Source organism: Solea solea, chromosome 11, assembly GCF_958295425.1.
Source record: "Solea solea chromosome 11, fSolSol10.1, whole genome shotgun sequence".
In the NCBI taxonomy this organism is placed as follows: Eukaryota; Metazoa; Chordata; class Actinopteri; order Pleuronectiformes; family Soleidae; genus Solea; species Solea solea.
The window spans coordinates 19225188-19246570 of record NC_081144.1 but is presented as its reverse complement, the minus strand read 5'-3'; the positions used below and the strand labels follow the sequence as shown (position 1 = coordinate 19246570).

General features: G+C 39.2%; 2 protein-coding genes across 8 annotated transcripts in view; both read right to left on the bottom strand.

Annotated features, from left to right (window-relative positions):
• Positions 1-774: 774 nt before the first annotated feature.
• On the bottom strand, positions 775-8255 carry slc66a1 (solute carrier family 66 member 1). 4 transcript variants are annotated; one of them, XM_058644117.1, is made up of 9 exons: positions 8130-8255; positions 6637-6701; positions 5504-5697; positions 5282-5411; positions 4858-4945; positions 4423-4577; positions 4243-4335; positions 3563-3748; positions 775-2126 (listed from the first exon to the last, which is right to left on the bottom strand). In XM_058644117.1, exons 3-9 carry the CDS (start codon positions 5692-5694, stop codon positions 2040-2042), a joined length of 930 nt encoding a protein of 309 aa, XP_058500100.1. In that variant the 5' UTR covers positions 5695-5697; positions 6637-6701; positions 8130-8255; the 3' UTR covers positions 775-2039. The 4 variants fall into 4 exon arrangements, with proteins under 4 accessions (XP_058500100.1, XP_058500099.1, XP_058500101.1 ...); XM_058644116.1 differs by lacking the exon at positions 8130-8255 and adding an exon at positions 7762-8088; XM_058644118.1 differs by lacking the exon at positions 6637-6701.
• A 900-nt stretch (positions 8256-9155) lies between these two features.
• The window catches only part of trim33 (tripartite motif containing 33), a 32915-nt gene continuing 20687 nt past the window's right edge, over positions 9156-21383 (bottom strand). Inside the window, exons 11-21 of one of the 4 annotated variants that reach the window (XM_058642696.1) lie at positions 21145-21201; positions 20705-20905; positions 20055-20187; positions 19688-19751; positions 18670-18823; positions 17745-18166; positions 16924-17035; positions 16768-16842; positions 13090-13242; positions 10913-10963; positions 9156-9906 (exon numbers count right to left, since the gene is read on the bottom strand). In XM_058642696.1, the coding sequence (XP_058498679.1) occupies positions 9661-9906; positions 10913-10963; positions 13090-13242; positions 16768-16842; positions 16924-17035; positions 17745-18166; positions 18670-18823; positions 19688-19751; positions 20055-20187; positions 20705-20905; positions 21145-21201 (1668 nt within the window). In that variant the 3' untranslated portion in view covers positions 9156-9660. The remainder of the gene's footprint in view (positions 9907-10912; positions 10964-13089; positions 13243-16767; positions 16843-16923; positions 17036-17744; positions 18167-18669; positions 18824-19687; positions 19752-20054; positions 20188-20704; positions 20906-21144; positions 21202-21383) is intronic. The other 3 variants (XM_058642697.1, XM_058642698.1, XM_058642699.1) reach the window with 3 other exon arrangements.

Below are 21383 nucleotides of genomic sequence, written 5' to 3'. Positions count from 1 at the left end.
ATATGTAATATATGTGTGTGGTCATGTACAGTATGTCGGTGAAGGGAAATTGCAAATATCACACATCTGCCATGCAGGATTTAAAACTGGACAACGGTCTCCCCTCACCTTCCCCCCACTAGTAATGATTCCGTATAACTGGAATCATCTCATTAAGAAATTCCCAGTGTAGAGTGTTTATAAACAGGTTCTTGTTCATCCCGAGTGATGGATGTATGTTTTCTATCACAGCCTCTTCCTACGAGCGAACTCCCCCAACACGCTTAACAATCTCTCTGCCACTGTTGCACAACCACAGTGTAACAACCACACACACACACACACACACACACACTCTTGATATTATCAGTAATGACCTTTCTTCCTTTGTGGGTGGCCCCTTACTAATTTGAGTGTTTGTGATTGCATTATGTTAAAAAATGTGTGTGTGAATGATGAGGGAGGTTGGTGCTTCTGAGAGGCCATGTGTGATTCTGCTAATGAAGAAAAACTACATGACTATCTATCAAGGCCTCCCAGGAGCAGGTCAAACACAGAGGCTGGGGGTTAAGGTCAGCGAGGGCCAAAGAGCCAAATGTCAACATCAAGGCCAAGAGCAGGCCTTGACCTCTGCTGCGTTTCTAAAAAGTGGGAGGTGAAGAGAGTAAACTGTTGGGGAGGGAACGGGTTTCTTTTCCAAAGAGGAGCAGTTGGATCAAATTCATAAATCAGAGCAAGTAAATGAAGAAAAAGTGGGCCAGCCCTGAAATAGCTGAATTAAGACATCACGCAGAATTAAAGAGTTATTCATTTGTTTAATGTTCACAGTCCACTGACCCACCAAACATATTTAACATTTCCCCCAAGTACAAAAACAAGCTAAGGCTTCAAAACATGCAAAAATTGTGAAAATGAAAGTTTGAAAATTTAACAATCTTGTGAAAGTCTGTGTCAAGTAATACAACTTTTTATCAACAGTGCAAAAAAAAAAAATGGTTGAGTGTATGGGGGGGGAAGAAAAAATTAATTGTATCATAACAAATAACAAGAGCAATAACATTCACAAAAAATACAAATGCTAAAAAATACTTACTTTGATTGTAGCACTTGGTTTACATGTATTTACACTTTTTTTTCTCTTACAAAGTTACAGAACATCTGCTCTTTTCCAATAAGACATTACTGACAGTCCAAAAAACTAAAAGATGAAACCCTGTAAATAAAATCTGACCTAATAAGGTCAGGCTTCTTATAAAGGTTTATTTTTGCCTTTTTTTGCCTCTTAAAAAGAATGTCAGAATTAATGTCATGATTTTAGAGAAACCCAAGTGTGAACTGGTTTTCTGTGACCTAAAATCAGGAGGAGAACAGGTTGACATGAGTTTAAACTCATGTCCGACACCTGAAATCCTCAACCGTCCCTTTAAAAATCTATTACTTAAGTGGAAATCTCAAAAGATGGTCGATAAAATACACATCTAATAATCTGTATGTTTGCTAAATGAGGTAAAGTGATGTTCAGTACAGTACTTTTATGAACTTAGTGAATGTGAGCAACCGTCCTGAAAAGAACATCAAGTTCAAGTTAAAATGATTAAACAGTCCCTGTGACATCTGTAGTGATTGAATTGGCTACAGGAAATGCTCCATAGTGAGTTTAGCCTGTACCGTTGTTCAAAATGCATCTTTAAAAACAAAAGACGGTCATAAAACCTTCAGTTGAGCATTACATTTGTTGATGCTTGCCGATGCAATCATTTCCTGAAATATTCAACACAAACGACAATCACTTGTTTTGCTGCCCTTAAAAACACCAGAAACTAAAAGGTATAAACTTGAGGGGCTGCCACTTTGAGAGCAGTGTAAATCACATCACTGCAGCTGAACTTTGCAACTTTTAAAAACACAATGTAAACATTGTAATAAAAGCAGAATAAATAAAACTATAAAATGAAGATCATTTTGACTTTGTGTTCTTGTGATGTGATTATGACGGCTCACTGAAAGCGAGTGCTCTCCTCCCACCAGCGCACCAGCAGCGTGTTGGTTTAGGTTGATGTTTAGGTCCCTATCAGAGGCGCCGTCTCATCATGGCTGCCGTCCGCCTGCATCGCTGCTTTGCGGTAAATTATGAACTGGAAGGAGATCTGAGCCGCGGTGTCAAGGAAATCAACAGAAAACCTGGGAAGGAGGCTGTGAAATGGAAAAACACTGTCCTGCAGCTACTGCGGAACAAATGTTCTTTTGTAACTCGCAAATGCAATGCGTAACTTTTAAATATGAATAAATGGTTGTGTCATTCAAACCTTTGTCAATGTGTTCACACAATGCTGATTAAGCTCCACACGACTTTCTCTATCTCAGTTTAACTGTTTTGTTTTGGCGTCTGTCGACAAAATCATGCTGTACACAGTGTGAAGTGTGAATCACAACTTTGTCTCCTTTCGTAACATGAACATATTGAAAATACACACTCTACCAACAGCAATCCAGTCCTTCCTGAATGGCCAATAAGATTGTCCTTAATTTACGAAATATGAAATATTCCATCGAGCCAGAGTGGATACAGCGACCTAAGCGTGTCAGCACTGATCAGCTCTCCAACAGTCCTCCCTACAAACTGTGCTCTCTAAGAGTTGTAGTCTGTGTTAAAATACAGATATACAATTGATAGCTAACCAAAATACTGTAGAAATACAGATCAGATGACAGCACTGCTTCATTGTCTCTCTCTGTCTAACACACAGGCGGTCAAAGAGGTTCTGAACTGGAGCTTGAATTAAAACTAGGTTGTATCCTACATTTAGTGCTTTCAGAGAGACATGGTTCTGGTTCTGGCTCTGGAGCTGTTCTAGAGCCTCAGAACCTTGATGCTTTCTGGCTAACCAGCCCGTGTTCACACCAGTTTAAGAGGAACCAAAGTGGGAGGACGTTACTCTGCGTTTCTCATGCAGAAGTAAACACAGCAAAATCTCCATACTTCCTCTATTTCCCGCTCGTCTTCATAACCCAGATTATGACATGCTCACTGATGATGTCACGGTTCACAAAGCAGAACCACTATTTTTTTGGCTTCCAGTTGAATCAATTTTCTTTCATTTTGAACGCGCCGGCCAGTTCAAATGTGTTTGACCTCAGATCCCCCAATAGCTTAATACTGTATATATAATCAGATCACAACCAGATGTTCACTAAAGTTTTTTCTCACTACTTTTGAGAGGGAATCCACAGAAAACTAGAACTCCTCCTCATCATTATCATCATCATGTTACATCTACTGTATATGCATGATCTACACCTTCACTGCAAACAAAACGTGAAGCAACTGAAGTTCACAGAGAGACACGGGGCCTCTGGGGGCCACTAGTGTAGGTCTTTGCTGACAAGCCTGATTCCCTGGGAGTGTTTGGACCTTTGAAACTGAGCGTCATGTTTCCACACACAGTCACGAGACCTTAACCCTTCTGATGAACTGCCCTCTCCAACGACTCAGCACTGCCTGAAATGTAGCACGTACATGGGATTACAGAGAATACAGATGCCTGGCAGCAGAAGCAGTGCTTTTTTTTCCTAAAAAGGATACGATGACATCTAAAGAGAGGGTGCCGAGGCTGCCAATGAGCCATGGCAGGTGATGGATGATGTAGCTTTTCTCGCCTTGACCCTGATCAGGATTCTTCATTAGCACACTCAGGCCATATGTGCTGTTTCCCAAGATGACTAGCGCAAACAGAAAGTAAGATACTCCCTCTGTCGACTTCCTCTTGAACTGTGGGGAGAAAAGACAAGAGCGGAGGAAAAGTGAGGGAGGGGGGAGGCAATACAAGATGTCTTAGACAGCTGTCGTGTAGTGTAATGTCATGTGAGACTACGGAGAAGAAAGCACCCTTCACCTTGACAGGGGATTATTTTCATTTGCATTTTCACCTGCATGATTTTCAGGTGTGCTGAATTTTGCCTTTCACTTCAATAAACTGTTTTCAATTCAGTGCATTTTTAAATATACTCCAAAAACACAACTTTCTATTAGTCACCTTATCAGCTTAGATTAGATAACATGGACTCCTGACACAATGTCCATTTACCACGTTGACACCAAACGATCTAAACTTGATTGACGCTAACTTTTACTGACATAACATAAAAGGTGAAAATAGAAAACTTTTAAACATGAGACAGTAATATAATAGCATTAGCTTCAGTCAGTGTCTACCACCTCCAGTATGCAGCAGTTGGTGCTAAAGCACAGAGAGTCATACTCACGTTAGTGTACATCTGTGGGACTCTGGAAGACAGGTACAGGACTGACGACACTGAGCCGATAGAGAAACCAAAAATCTCTTTAAAGGTGAAAGCCTGAAGTGACAGAGACATGATATTTAAGGCAAAAATAAGTGCTTCTCGTCTTTTAGGCGACCCATCAAACAAACAAACATGACTTACCTTGAATGGGTGGACGTCAGCGGTGGAGAGCAACGTGCGACTTCTGAACTCAGAGGGAATCACTTCCTGTTGAGCGGCTGGCCCGGCAAGGTGGATGAGGTTTGTAGTAAATCCCAGGATACAGGCTGCACCCACCATGTGCACAACTCCCCTTCCTGGGGAAGAGACAGCACCTGAGTTTATTTATTAATACTGGGAAGGATAACTCTGGGAAGGATATTTCTGTATTCCCACTGACAGGGGGGTTACTGTGTCAAAGGTGGACAAAATGTGTCACAACAACATGAGACATGTGATGACATCATTACAGCGAACATGGAATAACACTCTTCTTCTGTCTGGACTTGTGCTGAAACACTGGTTATCAGCACTGATAGAACAAGTCTGCTCAAGTAGCTATGATTAAACAGAAAGAGTTCGAACCAAAACACTTACTTTGAAGCCCTCTGTTCCCCAGTTTGTAGTAAAAGTACATGCCCAGCATCAGTAAGTCCGCCACAACGTAATAAATCGCTGTGTATGTCTGGATGAAAGGGAGAAGCAAACATGTCACAAGTCAGAGGAGAAGGAATGATTGATTTACTTTGCCATGGAAAAGATATTTGCATCATTATGTGTCGCCTTAGAATTAATTACCTCAGTCATTGATCAAGACACAAACAATAATGAGGTGACAATGGCTCTGACAACAAGGCAATTTGTTAAATAACAAAACCCTACATGATATTATATCTAGTTTGAATAACAGCTAATGGAAAAGTATTCTTATTTTGATTAAGAAATGATATACAGATTAAATGAATGTTTGTTCTTTGAGAGGAAAAAGTTTAAGAACATGAGCGAGGTCACTACAAGTCACCTGAAGTGGCAGCTGGTCCGCCAAGAAGGAGCCCACCAGGTTGCAGGAGTCACCTCCCAACCACAGTAACAGGAACCATATTGAAAGGGCTTTGTCCATATTCCCATTTTTGCACGAGCTATAGTACTGTCTGCAAACACAACAAAAACAATCACACACAACATCTAAATAAAGATAGAAAAACGCCCTTGAGAAACAGCGGAGAATGACAAACACACGTACGGCAGTAAGGACATCATGAAGCAGAGGATGGACAGGAGGCCCAGGTAGACGCTGGCCATATCCCTTGAATCCTGGGCACATTCCCCAAGCCCATCCCAAACCCATTTGGAACCGTTAGGGCAGATAGTGGTGAAGTTTCCGTTATCAGTCCATCCAAAGGCATGCCGGGTGAGCACTCCGTCTGTCCGCATAGTCTGCCGGAGAGAAAAGCTTCAGTAATCAACCAGTTCATTACTAATATGAACATGTTAAAATAAACACAATACATAGCAAAAACAAGGAGTTTCCGAGCTTCTTCATACACCACTGATCCACTGCTGCTTCAGGATAACACATCAGAACTTACTGATTGACGTAAAGTTGCTGATTTTCCATTCAATTCCTTCTGAAGACAATCCCAAAGGCGGCAGTTTCATCACTCTAGTTTATTTGTATTGTTATAGCTGCAACAATTAATCAATTACTGATTGATTAACTGACTACTTAATGAACTGACACCTATTTTGATAAACGACTAACTGGTTAAAGTTCTTCTATTGCAGAATTTTAAATGTGAATATGTTGTGGTTTGTTTGTCTCTGTGACAACACAGATCTGTGACCAAACATTAGAAGACATCGTATATGGAAGTTTGAGAAACTCAGATCCAAATTGTACAACATGTTCTGCATTATATGAACAAAACAACAACAAACTGATAATGAAACCAATAGTTAGGACACTTTAAAAAAACAATTTGCAGAGGTCCTGTCGATCACTTGATCCTGATGTCAGGACAAAACTCAACCACACGCAGATGTCCAGTTCACGCGGTCAGATCTGGGTCAAAGGTTATCGTAAACGACACAAAAATAGCCCGTTTAGGTCCACATTCTGCTGATTACATCACAGAGCGGTGTTGTTTTTAATAAAGTCAAAATACACTTCTATTCAGGACAATAAACACGGTCATTTTCTACGCGATACTGACTTGACAGAAGCCGAGGAACAAATAAACAAAGCAAACTGAAGAGACTTTGGCTAACAAGCCACTGCAAACACCACCGAATAAAACACGACGACAGCTCGTCAGAAGCGCATTAATGTACAAACTAACACAGTAAAAAAAATAAAAAAAAACACTTATGTCTTGCCTGGGTAGCTGCTGACCGGGCAAAGTGAAGTCCTCCGCAGAACAAATAAAAAACAGCCGGAGACTCTGAAGAAACAACACGGAAACAAGTGTGAAGTCTGCTCTGCACCTGGCAGCTGATTGGTCGCTGCGCTGAAACGTCACTACGCCACGTGACTCAAATCTCGCGAGCTGAGACACTATCGACCGTAAACAAAGCTGGCTCCGCCTACAAAAACATTTTCTTATTACAATTAACATAGAACGATAATAATAAGTAAAGAAAATAGAAAAATTATTCCTAATTAGCATAAAAATGTGTGTGTCATGAAAACAATGTTTTCATTCTGCATAATAGCATTATAATACTGTTGGTAACTGTGTGTTAATTTATTAAATAAGTAAAATTTGTGATTTGAATGTATTTTTCCACTGCTTGTACTATATTAATTATTTCTCTTTTTCTAAGAGGATCAGCTCTAATGCGTGGGCAGAAGTATCAACACATGTGACCGTTTGTCTTTTTTCTTTGTAAGTGAATCGGTCTGTGAAAAAGGGAAAAACAACGCAATGCAACTGTCATGAAACTGTGATCACTGACGGTAAAGACAATGAACATGCAGTTTAAAGAAATCACTATTGCAGCTTTTGTGAGATAAAATGTCAAGTTATCTCAAATAGAATAAACCAAATCAAGTTACACGCGTGAATAAATAATGTATTACATAATAAAATCTACAATGGGTTAATTCAATGAATCAAGTGTTACAGAAAGTACTTTTTCAAAGATGCGCACGGTCTTTCTTTGTTTGATCCCATGTACACATTTAATTAAGGTACGTATATATTAAATATGTAGAAAGTGTTGTTTTACAAAAGAGAAACTTGTTAATAATAATCTTCTAATTGCATTCCATCTTAGTGATGACTAAGTATGACAGGTTCAGGTCTGTCAGTGAGACAGACACATAAAGTTACAATTACATCATAATAATCAGAAATATGTTATATTACATAAGATATTTTTTGGAATCAGATATCTCGCAGATAAATGTATTTCCTTCTGTGTGTTTCGTGCATCTGAAGGTTGACAATTAAATGACCTTTCTTCACACAGTTTAGTATCTACAGTAATGACAGCCCTTACCTTGAAACTATGGTATGTTTCCATGCAAAGGTTAATTTTCCTTGCTTCAGGACTGGTCAGTGTGCTGTTCCAACGCGGACATAAATGTCACGTATCCTCATCACATATCAACGCGTCTTGTTAAAGCGCATTATTAAATCAGTCATTATTAGTCCCGAGGCCTCCTGCATTCTTCAACAAGCGTCTGCATTTTGGTGTGAAGCCGTGAAAGACTATAGGTCAGCGCTTGTATGTAAATGTAATCTTATCACACCGCAACTGATGCTTCTTCGTTCTTTCTTTTTTTGTCATTAAAGTACGTCGCTGTTATCCAAACAATGTTAATTGTTACACAGTCTCTAATAAGGAGACATAAGGTAACATCTTACCTGGAATTAAAAAGACGCTCAACTCCTGCGTCAGGACCAAAGAGAAGAAAGTACTTATGACTTTGGGGAATTTACGGAGCCCCTGGTCAGCTGACAATGTGGTCAGACTGATGACTCAGCGCTTCACTGCGCTGACGTCTGCTCGTGCAGTTTTATTTCCAAATTTGCTTGAGTTTTCCATTGTGACTCGTCACGTGACTGCTGATCAAACCCGCTGACGTTCGATTTTCTTGAGCGTCAGCGCGTGCACTAAGGATAGTGGAAGTGGCCAATAAGGATCTATACAGTGAGAGTTTCTATTACTTTTAAAAGTATAAGGTAAAATGTATATGGAAATTACTATTCTTATTTAGATTCACAGTGAACATGGGGAAATGACAACTCTTAGCATTACAAAGGAATTTCAAAAGTTAAGTTGTTAAGAAAATGGTTAAATTGACAAATCATACACAATCAAAATTATTCAATGTTTGGGGAAATTAAATGGATTACATTTGTATTGTACTTGACATCCATTATGGTGGATTACATTCTCTTCTTTGTGTGCAGCCAAACTCCATCTTATTCCTATCCCTTATGATACTTTGCGTGAATCATGCTTCCTGTCGTCCTGTCACTTTGACACCAATTCTGATTAGGATATGATACAATTGCAGGTTAACAAAATGAGTAAAACTGCCTCCAACACTGCCAAACTGCTGTACTGTGTATATAAATCACATTAGTCTTTTGGTGTCACTTGAACACTGTTGGATTTATTGTGAGATGGGAGGACCTGAAGAAGTGGCCTCAACTAATGCACATTAGCATATTTAGCCACATTGACTATTAACGATGTGAAAAGCTCAGAACTACCACCACCACTGGGATAAGACATTTTGAAGATGAACATCTCAATAAGCGAAACCAGAGATTTATACCAGTCTAAATACCACCAGTGTTGTGAGATAACATGTTTTAAGGTAAATTGCTCATTTAAGAACTCACTTGAAACCCCAAAACTAATACTCCACACATTTTCTGACATATTTCAGGAACAGGTTTTATTTTTGACGCAACCAAACATCTATACTGTAGGAATAGCTTGAGTGGGCTAAATTCTCTTATTTACATAACATTTCCACAAAGTCATACAAATACTTTGTAGGTTTCATGTCAAAGGATAGATATAATACATTAAACAGAACACTGGATTGAAATGTCTTGTAAAGCAATTTCACAACAAATCTACAAATGAAAACGGATGATAAAGAACCAAACGTTACCTACTGCAAAACAAGTCCTACTTCAAAATTGTACAAGCGAGTTGCATGTCCATAAAATTAAGAGGGAATGCAACTTTTGCTCTTCTATGTTTTAGTCCTTCTGGTCAAGGCAGACTTCTTATGTAGTCGACAATTCCTCCAGAAGGAAAGGATCAGATGAACTAAGCAGTTGTTACAGCGTATTGTCCTTTTCATTTGCTGCCACAAGGGGGGGTGTGGGGGGGGGGCTGTCCAGGGAAGACCGTTTTTCACCAAGTGGCAGGTTCTCACTTGATATGGACCACTTTCTCATCCGTTTTTAATCGTTTGCGTCTGGGTTGTAGGAAGTCATCATCAGAGTCGTCCGTGTCATTGTCTTCCTTTTCCTTTTCCTTTTCTTTTTCCTTCTCCTTTTCATCACGGGACTCCGTTTCCGGCATTTCTGGGAAGCTCTGCCCTGGATACATCTCCTGCAACTTCTCCTCAAAGTACAGACTCACTGCCTTCCCGGTTATCGCCATCTCTGATCCCACCTGTCAGATGAGGAGGAGGAGAAGGGGGTGTGAGAGGAGGGGGGTAAGGAGTGATATGGATGAAGTAGTTGTGACAGTACCAAACAGCAGGAAGAATGAATGGGTTGAAGTGGGGGGAGGATAAACAGGAAAATGAGGAGACAAATTAGATGTGGTTAAGACTCCTGGTGGCAGTGTGGCCCCAGCTCACCCTTGTTGTACAGAGCAGAGATATCCTTCCTCCCAGACCCACTGTGGTTCCATGAAGCACTCACACAATTAATACAAAATTTCAGCCTGGTTCCAAATAGTTCCAAAAATCTTCCAGGCTGTTTAAATTGCTTTATGCTGTTCAGGGAAACAGTTTTATACACCTGACACACAAAACGCACTTCTGTTAAGGCCCTTCAAACAACCATTGACCATTCAGTCGCCTCAAGCTACTGCCTTTATACCAGATCTCTTACATGACGAGAAATCTTGGGGGAAAAAAAAAAAAACCTTAAGTAAAGCTTCAAACATCAAAAACATAATATGACTGAAGCACATGTGCAGCTGTTCACTTAAAAAGGACTGAATCTAAAATGAACAAAATACTATGAGAGCTTGTGAAACAGAACTCTTTGACTACAAATTCCCCCAATCAACCTTTTTCAACCTTTATCACAGTCACTCCCTTGGCGTGATTGTGGATTGGAGTGACATGTGTCACACGACACATTCAATTGAAGACAATTGGATAAACAAAACAAAAATAGAGCATAAGAGTGATTTAAGTATTAATTGTGAAATCAAAAAGTTGTTGTAATGTTACATTAGTAAAGTAAAGAGCGATCAACAGTCAGCACCTGTAGCAGTGGGTTGGTATTGTGCTTGTGTCCACATGAATCCTACTTATCAAACAATTTGTATATAATTTTTACAACTATAGACTGCATGACTGCCCAAATCTCTGAAGGCCAAACACACTTCTTGGAGCCTCAGTGGGAGGGGTCAGGACATCTGTGCTCTATTTGAAACGGCTTACCTGTGTATTAATCTGTTTCTCCTCATCATAAACCTGGATTATTCGAGACATCTAAAAAGGGGCAATAACATTACAACAAAGACAGTGAAGCAGCGGGGGAAGAAAAGAGTTCACAGTACAGGCAGGTTATATAATCAGAGCAGAAAACTGCTTAGGAGTACTGTGCTCGTCCATATGTGGTGTGTAGCCCCATGTCGTTACTGCAGGAATTAACAGCAAGTAAAGGTCTATAATATAAAAGGTCTTTACTATAGTTAAATGGGCTATGGGAAACCACTGGATTAGTTGTTAATATATTGATTAATCCAGCATTTATAAATAAATCATCTTGTTTATGTTTCTGCTGCTCATTTTGTATGTCACAGTCTATATGGTGGTACATATATGAACAGGTCAATCTAAGATGTTTACTCACTAATTACACAAATGTATTTAAATTACAGGAATGAACCAAAACAATTCGTAAATATAGCGAAAAAAAATGTTGTTTTTTTTTGTTTTTTTTTTAATTATCCACTGCTTTTTGGTACTGATAACTCTCAAAAAAAAAACTCCACCCTTACATTTGAAAAGTGTGTAGAATTTACTAGCAACAGATTGCAGATTGCATCCAAGGAAATACCATGAACCTCCCTCCCCCTTTCCAAGAGTGTGAAAGAGAAAGTGATATGCACATAATATAAAAACACAAATGGACCCTTTCTAAACTGCTGACTCCACATGAAATTGGGGGGGTTAATGGGCAAATTTGTTGTCACACAAGGAGGATTAAACAGGACCACTTGACTTAGTTAGGCTCTACATTATGTAAGTAACTTTCTCTAATGCTCAGACTGATATTCATGCAGAATGTTCTCCGTGTATAGAAGCTCCCACATATGTGTACTCGGTTACATAGTGTATAGTGTGTGATACTCGGTTATAGAGAAAACTATTTCTTAACCATACAAATATAGTTGTTGATTAGTTTATGAGCCACCACTTACTCTGACCTACATCTTACTGATCTAATCACATTACAATGACAATGTGTCAATGTGCTGATGTGTCTTTCACTATATTATTTACACATATAAACTAACTTAACCAAAATGCCTTTCAAGTGGGGACCATGCTTGCTGTTAATTTGGGTTGCACAACAACAGCACAGGAAATCATCCTGTGAGGCTCAGATCATTATGATCACTATAAACCTCTCTGTGTGGTCAGACTCACAATCCAGACACCGTTCACCTCTTCATTAAACAGTAGCTCCCCCATGTGGTTGTAAGGTACAATACATGAGCATATACCGGGTATAATCTGTGCTCCAGACAGTACAGACAGACAAACCCTCAATGACATCATAACAAACACTTCAAAATACATTATTCCTCGATAAAAGAAGACAGGTAAAAATTAAGAACACTGACCACAGCCATCCATTAAAAATAGTACTCTTGATTCATAACTGTGATGCTGACAGTGTTAACAGGGTTTAGACAATGTTCCTGCAGCCAGTTTGAAGGGATCACCCTCCAACAGTGTTAGTAAGTGTCAAACAAACCGTGAAGGCCATAAGAACCACTTCCTACGCCCTTCTGCACAAAGCTGTGTTCCAACTAAGGGTAGACTAATATACTGGTTTACCAAGTTGGGCCATGTTAAAGAGGTACATAACAGATACCATAACTTATATAACTGTGCTTAAATTGTAGGGCTCCACTAGCTTTGTCTGTCAAATTCAGCAATCTTTGGCATCTGAATTTTGGAATGCATGCTCAAGCATGTCTTGAATAAACCTGGTGTAATAGACATAATAGACATATGTGTGCACATGAAAAAGCAGGACCAGTGCAGGCTTTACCATTAACTTGTTAGGCTTCCACTCCAGTTCTGAGAGAGCTAGGGCCATTTAAGGGTACGTCAAACTAAATACTTGACACTCAAGTCTGCAGAAGCTGTATAGTGATCATAGCTTTGCTAAAAACCAAAAACAAATCTAATGGTGGCCTTAGACTTTTGCACAGTGCTGTAAACATAGTTCTTTGATTAGATAATTAAAAACATCACCAGTTTTTGAATGTGCTGATGGTAGTGACTTTAACTTGGATCTTTACCAGTCTAACCCTTGTCTTCATGCAGACACACAAGCAGATGCCATTCCCCAAAGCAGGCAAAGGACTCATGCTGCTCACCTCATTGTACTGAGCACAGTTGTTGAAGACCAGGCGCATATCGGTCACAAATTCCTGGACAGACGTGTAGTGCTGGGAGCTCCGTAACTGCAGCTTCTTCTTCACCTTCTTCAGGTCCATGGGATGCTTAATAATCTTGTAGTAATTGGGCACCTGGTTTAAAATAAAAGCAGGTTAGAAAACATCTCTGTTCCAGGAGCAAAACATGAACTTGACAGGCCAGTATAGCTTGTGGTTTGTCAAAAAAAAACAAAAAAAAAAACACGTCTTCTTGTTTCCACTAGTTCGACTCAACTCTCTTTGTCACGGTATGTTTTTTTTTTTGCTTTTCCATTAGTGATAGTACCTGGTACTTATTTTTAGTGGCTGCTCAGGTGAGGTTCCAAGTGAGCTGAGCTGATACTATGTGTGACGTCTTCAGACTGCACTAATTGGTCAGAGTGCTGTCGCAGGAAGAGGCACAATAATCAAAGCGAACAATGCCAGATGTAGATCAGTTGAAAAGAGTTAACAATCCTGAAAATATGGGTTAATCGCCAACATTTAGCAAGGAAATGTCTTAAATCTTAGTTTTTAACAGAGGGAGTCTGGTGTAGTTAGTGACAGCACTGCTGAAAGCAAGCTGAATCACAAACCCTGCCGCTGTATTTTAGTGTGTCGCATATAAAACAAAGTCAGGGCAGTTTCATGCAGCAGTGCTGTGATGACCCCACCTGAATACATTTAACCCTGAAGTTACTGTGACCAGCAAGCAGCAAAGAGTTTGTCCTAAAACACTCAGTCTTCTCAGTAGCAAAAATGTGAGCTTTGTTAAAATGCGACTGCAACTAAAGGCTGCAGGCAGGTTTGTGTTTGATTGCATTTTTAACCCCAAAGGGACATTCATGTTCACATTCCTGTAAAAATGTTAAAATGACTGCAAACTTGTTTTGAATATATTCTTAATCATTGAATATTTCTTAAGGCAAAAAAAGGAAAATCATAAATCAAGTTTTGTGCAAAAAAACAAAATCTGAAATCTTATTTTAGGCCATATCGCCCAGCCCTATTAAGAGATTAGGTGCTAGGCATTACTGATCAAACATTTCTCAAGAGTCTCTTCCTTCAAAGGTCTTTAAACACTCATGAATCACTGTAATTGTGATTGTCAGTAACCTAATTTGGCAACGTTCCAGCCATTTTAAAATATCCTCATTTGCATAAGTCTTCATTAAGAGCATATCTGAAAGATTTCACAAAATAAATGACCCTACCAAGAGCTGACTAATAAATTATTTATTGCAGAAAAGGTATTCATTTACACCTAACTAAATCAAGAAACAAATATCAGCACACTATGCAAATTGAGTGCCACCAGTTTTACTGCAGTGCATTTCGAAATGTTCCATGCACTCTGCACAGACCTGGTATTAAAAAAATACCATATATACAGTATATACCATATACATACATATATGGTATATACTGTACATACATACATGCTAAATTGTCAACGTTAATATGAATTGGAACACTAGCATTTTACCAAAATAGTTGTCACATTTCTACAGATATCTTTTGCATTTCTTATCCAATCATGTAGCACACTGCACCTATAACAGAGAGGAATGTTCGCAGGTCGTTGCACAGGATATCTGGTTTGTGCTGATGTTTGCTCAAGCTTTGTTTGTAGGCAGATTCAAATGTTGACATGGTCCATTTTAGTCTGACAAGACTAACTAGCCATTGAAGTAATAAAGTTAAGTTTTGAATGTACTTATCTTGGCACTAGCGCCCTAAGTAAGCAAACTGTGTGCGATGGGGCGGAAGCGGTTCCTAATAATGCCGACAAGCTGGAAAGACCGGCTCTGCAGCTTATTCACAGTCATGGTGAAGCAGGCTCTCACCAGATATTGTTAGTAGGGCGCTGTGTGTGAGACGAGGCAGAAGCGGCTCGCTTGTGCATGGCACCTGGTGCATGGTGCCTGCCTGTTCCGTGTGACGCTGCCTTTTTGTCTTTCTTTCTTCACACCGATCACATTGTTTTATGGCAGTGGAAATTAGTAACGTTTCTGTAGGGATGGTACAATGCCACTTTTTCGAGTCGATACTATGTGAAACAGACATTTTAGACCTCTTCAACTATAAAGCTGTTAACCACATATTTGTGCTATCCATTTCAAAGACATGATTCTCCTACTGGGGCTGCACGGTTGGTGTAGTGGTAAGCGTAAGCAGACCCGGGTTCGAGTCCCAGCTGTAACAAGGGCCTTTCTGCATGGAGTTTGCATGTTCTCCCCTCCTGTGCGTGGGTTTTCTCCGGGTTATCCGGCTTCCTCCCACAGTCCAAAAACATGCAATATGGGGATTAGGTAAATTGGACGCCCTGGATTGACCATGGGTGTGAGTGTGAGAGTGAATGGTTGTTTTTCTCTGTGTATGGCCCTGCAATGGACTGGCGAACTGTCCAGGGTGTACCCCGCCTATCACCCTATGTCAGATGAGATTGGCACAGCTCCCCCCATAACCCTCTGGTGGAGGATAGAGCGGTAGATGATGGATGGATGGATGGATTCAACAACTGTGTAACAAATATCCCCATAACGTAGAAATAAACAGCCCACAACATGGTTCGGCTACAATGCTGTTGCTGTGCATAGTGAAGCATGCAATATATAGGATTTTTGGATTGGATCTGATATTACATTTTTATATCTGATCCAATGATTTGGCCCAGTATCTTATCAGCTCATCCCAGTTTCACTGGTACCTTATTCTTCTGATCATTTCAGGCAGGCTGATGTTTCACACTACTACCTTTACTTTGTTCAAAATCATCAAAGGGTGTTTGCCTTTGATAGGCAAGTGTTTGATGGCGCTTGTAAATCCATCAAAGGACGCTTGCCTTTGATGACTTTGAAACCTGTATGGACAGTCGGACGGCAGACAGACAGATGTTCCTTAATTAATAGAGAACCGCAGTGTGTGAAGTGGGAAATAACAAGTGCCAGAATGTTTTCAGTATTTACTAAAAGATGTTAGAGATGTTCATCATCATCATCATCATCATTTATTTATATAAATATGTATCCCACATTAAAATAACTAAAAACTGGACTATGTTACACATTTTGCCAATTTGTATATTTAGATTATCCTTAACATTTCCAACAATGATTTAAACTTTAAGCACACAGTCCATTTTATTTAGTTATTCTGCAGTATGTGGTCCTCTAGGACACAAATGTGGTAAGAAGTCAGTGTAAACAACTGACTGATGCTTCCAAAAAATAACAAGAACAATATTTCTTTTCTTTTTTTTTTTTTTTTTTACAATAAACAAAACAAACACTAGACTCTTGTGAGAATGGGTCACAAAGCGCACCCTGAGAAATTATAATTCTGGGCCATAATAATGAATTGGACAGATTTACCTAAACAGAGTACTCATAGTACTCAATAGTAAAATTACAAAGTGCTGGTTTTGTGTACCGGACAGTATTCACCCACTTCAAGCACCGAAGAGATGGATAAATACGACAGGATGAATGAAATATTGATGACACTTTGTAACATTAATAACTGCAATAAAGTAGAAAAAACGCACCAAATCTGCACCAATAAGATCAACCAAGAAGAGTAACCTGTGCTTGTGGGTGTGTCTGCATGCCAGTGCATGTGTTGTGAAGAGCCACTTACAGAACTAGGAACAGGTTCCCTAAAGCCAACGCTGAGTTCATGACAGTATATGTTCAAGAGAAGCCGTTCACATCTCTGCACAAAGAAGAAGAGAGAATTAGCCGTCTCATACAAAACATGAAGAGGTCCTCAGGGGATGTTTTGGATGTTACTGACCCTCTGATCTTCAGGATTCAGGGACTGCTCTCCTCTAATTTTCTGGCTGTCATCACAGTACTCTATCTCAGGGCTTGAGAGACTCCGGCAAAAAGTGCAGAGGAAATCACCCCTGAGAAATAAGAATTTTATAAATTAAAATTGTGTTAAAAACTGTTTTCTTTACCTTTTAATTTCATGTGCATCTTCAACTATCAGACAAAACAAATGTTTTGGATAACATAGAAGATTCGCATTGGGGCTGCAACCAACAAATATTTTCATAATCTGTTATTATTATTATTATTATTAATAAATGATCTGTGAATTATTTTGTCAATTAATCGTTTGGTCCACAAAATGTTAGAAAATGTTGAAAATTGTTGAAACATGTTTTTCAAATGTGGAAATTAGGATATTCTCAAATGTTTTGTTTTGTCCCAAACCAAAATGATTCACTTTTAATTATATCTTTGTTATATGGAGAAAAGATTTAATGTTTGTTTTAATTTTTTTTTGTTAAAGCACTCAAACTAATTGATCAATTATCTAAATTATTGACTATTAATCCAGTAATTGTTTAATAACTGCTTAATGAAGTAAATTGTTTCAGCCCTAGTGCGTTTAGTCAATCACTGATGTGTGTTGTCAAGCTGCCAACAATGACTTCAATGACTGTGAAATCACAGTGACAACAGAGTGTCACTTATGGTAAAAATAAACCATCATCTCATATATGTTATATGTGAGAAAGGCATGCGTCGACAGACATTTTAGAACAAAGCCTGCACTATGACTAGTTCTATGAGCGAGGCATCACTGTTGTTGTGCTGTCCACTTACTTTGGGAAGATTTTTATGGTGGGTACGTGGCATTTCATGTGAAACACTTTGGGACACCGGTCACAGCACAGCAGGTCACCACCATTAATACAAACAGCACACCAGTCTTCATTGGGGTCATCCTCTTTCCCAGCAGGATTGCCTGTACCAGTAGACACTGAGCTCTTGTGCACCTCTGTCCCCCTCCCTAAGTTTCCATTAGTGAGGGGAGGACCAGTCGTGCTGCTGTTCTCTATGGATGATGAGGTAGTGGAGGTCAAAGTGGTACCAGTAGAAGATGATTTGGCTGCATTGGAGCCGTTTAGTCCAGAACACGTCGTCTCAGACTGGGGTTCTGCTTTGATGCGGTCAGCTACAGACCTGAGGGCATCTTGGCCTATAGCTCCTAATGCAGAGAGGGAACTGTTCTCAGGATTGCTCATCTGTAAAAACACACACATACACAGAAATATTAGCGTCATTTTCATATGGCAGAATAATCATATAATAATCATAATAAACTTTTTTCTTTTCTTATTTTCACAGACATTTGCTAATGTCAATCAATTAGACCAGAAGAAGCTTTTTGAAGGAGAGATTCCCCATAAAGCACAAAGCAATACTATGATGTGGATTAATGAATATTCAAACATTGTCTTTTGGCAAGTACAGGCACTACAAAGGTCATTTGTCTATTATGGGGAAAAAAAAAAGATTAATTGATTTTAGTTTTTTTCAAGTGCACACTCAAAACTGGTCTTGCAGCTTCAGAGATGATGTTCAATATCATAGATGACACAAATATACACTGTGGTGAGCCATATCATGATATAAGTTGACAACAAGAACAATATAGTGCAAAGTTATCCTTGTTAGGGCATTGCCATATTCACAAAAATTGTTGCTTGTTTCAAAAACAATGGATGAAGAACAACAGTATTCATACCATGCAGGCACTCCTCCCAGCATCTGTGCCACGCTCTGATTTGACAGATGAAGATGGACAGCTGTAGCTATTGTCTGTACCTGGCTCCTGTTTCACCTTCACCTGATCTGCAGCAGCTCCACTTCCTTGTACTGCCCTCCCAGCAGAGCTACAGCTTGGATGGATTGAAATCACAGGGAAAGCAATAATCATCAATCAAATATATTTAGACATATTAACAAAACCAAAAAAAGCACACAATTGTTATTATAATAATAATCTCTCTGGGTTCAATAAGACTGCTGACATATCAAAAATGAAGTGACAAATAAATAGCAAAGTAGCATAAAAGTAAATACAACCTTTAACAGCGAAAATCAACACTGCATTGACATGCTGACATGTTTTTATTAGGGTATTTGGTGACTTATTAGGTGACAAACATTTTTTCCTTAATACACATGTTTTCATAAACTTGACATTGGCATGTCAACATGAAGTTGATAAGAGAAGATTATAAACATATTACTTTTTTCCTGGAGGTACAGGCTCTACCTCCTTTAGCACAATCTTTTCTTTAAAAGAAATTACAGAGCACCAATCTAACCCCATGTCCAACACAATAAAACTCATCCAACCAAAATGAGGATACTGTTTTATGTCCTGAGAAATGACTGAACATGAAGCTGACCTTTGGAACAGCATCTAGAAGAGCAGCAATATGATATGCAACCTCCCATTCACTGTCATGACCTACAGAAAATTTGCTAGAAGACATATGGCCCTAAGGTCATTCCTTAGATAAATAAATGCCATTACTTTGTCTTTAGGCTAGGAAGGTCCCATTGGGTAAAAGAATAGAAGCGGAACAGTGTTCCCATTTGTATAAATGACTGTGTTAAAATGTTAGCATTGGTGTGAGATGTAAATCGTAAAATGTTCAGCAAATTTAACATTAATGACACATTAATCTTTTACAAGCTCACTGTGGAAAAACAACTTTGATTATTGGGTGTGTTGCTACTGAAATGTTCCTTACCTGCCTCTACTGCCTGTGCTGGATGTGCTCGAAGGTCGTGCTGGTGTGTGGGCATTGGAAAGACCTGGAGACAGGACAGCAGAGACTTGATAAAGCTGCATTGATCATTTCCTCTTGTTCAGGTCAATTTCTCCCCAGAGGTTACTTGACATGTCATATGGCATTTCAAAAGTATTATTTGGGAATGGTTCACAGGTTTAACCATTTTAATTGTATGTCTTTTGTGTTGAAACAGAGCACTTAAAAAACAACAACAGATAAAACAAACGATTGGGATAAATCATCTTGAGGAAGCAGAAAAGACAGAATGAATATAACATTTGAACAGAGAGCAGGTAAAGGGCATCGTCAGGTAAAGGGCATTTACCTGACGATCCTGGCGAGTGTGTGGACAGTCCAGGTGAGGGATTCATGTCTATTGAGCCCAGATGTTGCTGTGTGCTGGCAGTGATGTAGCGTGAAAGGAGGTGTCCAAGGTTGCTTGAACCTGCATCCTCCAGCTAACCAAGACAAATACAGGGATGAGGAAAATGTCAGAATAGTCAAAGGGAATTTATGATTGAATAAAAACTTCTAAGATAGTGAGAAAAATAAAATAGGAACAGACAAATAGTGTACACATTAAGCTTAAAAAAAATCACTGTTTTTCTTTTTCAAAATGCTTTTTAAGAAAATTGTATTAATCTACATATATTTTACTGATTCACTGAATAGTATGCATGGTTTAAAACATTCTTTGTCTCAAAATGTTTGGTTATTCATGATAAACAGTAGAACTAACAAGCCATTTTCATGGGAATGAAATGTTCTAGTAGAAAAAACAATAAAAAAAATTAATGATTCCATTCCTGGCTCCTGGTATTTTTCATGCTGGTTTACACATTTATATGTTTAAGGACACTTAAACTCAATTTAGAATTAACAATAATTACAAGTGTCGACATTTCATTGCAATTTAAATACTCATTGATAAAATAAAACTGGCAGCTGAGATCTGATTGGTAAGAATGTGCACACCTGAATGGGCGGGATCTCAGGTAGGCAGGGCAGGTTCTCAGGGTTGGTGACGGAGGGGATAAGCTCGATGGGACCAATGATGGGGCTGGCAGGCCCACGATGAGTGTGGGCGCCGGCCATACTGGCACTGGTGGGACTTGTGGGGTTGGCATTATGAAGGGACGCCACTGGGAAAGGGCCTGCATGCCCCGGGTTGGAATGCTGTACAGAAAAAGAGTGATAGACAGATGTAGGAGGAAATGGCCATGGAAATTAGGGAAGGACAGACAGAAAAGAGAAGAAAGGAAAGAAGTGGGGGCAGGATCAATGAGGCAGGTCAGTCTCTAAGTTTAAAAACAAATTTCTTGTGATAACAACAGGGCTGCATGATCATGCATTTGGGTGACAACTCATGCTGCACAAGACACACAAATGACAAAGTAGGAAAAAAGGTGCCAAACCCCTGATTGTAGTAAGAAACGAAACCTTTGGTGGCTCATCTCAGATTCTAAAGTCATCTGGACACAAAGAAAAGGGGGCTGGGTATAGTGGAGGGTTTTCTTTCCTAGTCTTACATGCAGGCAATGAATTTACATTTTCATACTATACAGATTTAATTTAACATATTTTATTTATAGATACATGGTGAAGCAGTGCTAAGTGCTAATATCATGTTTAAATGCATATTTGTAAGAACCCT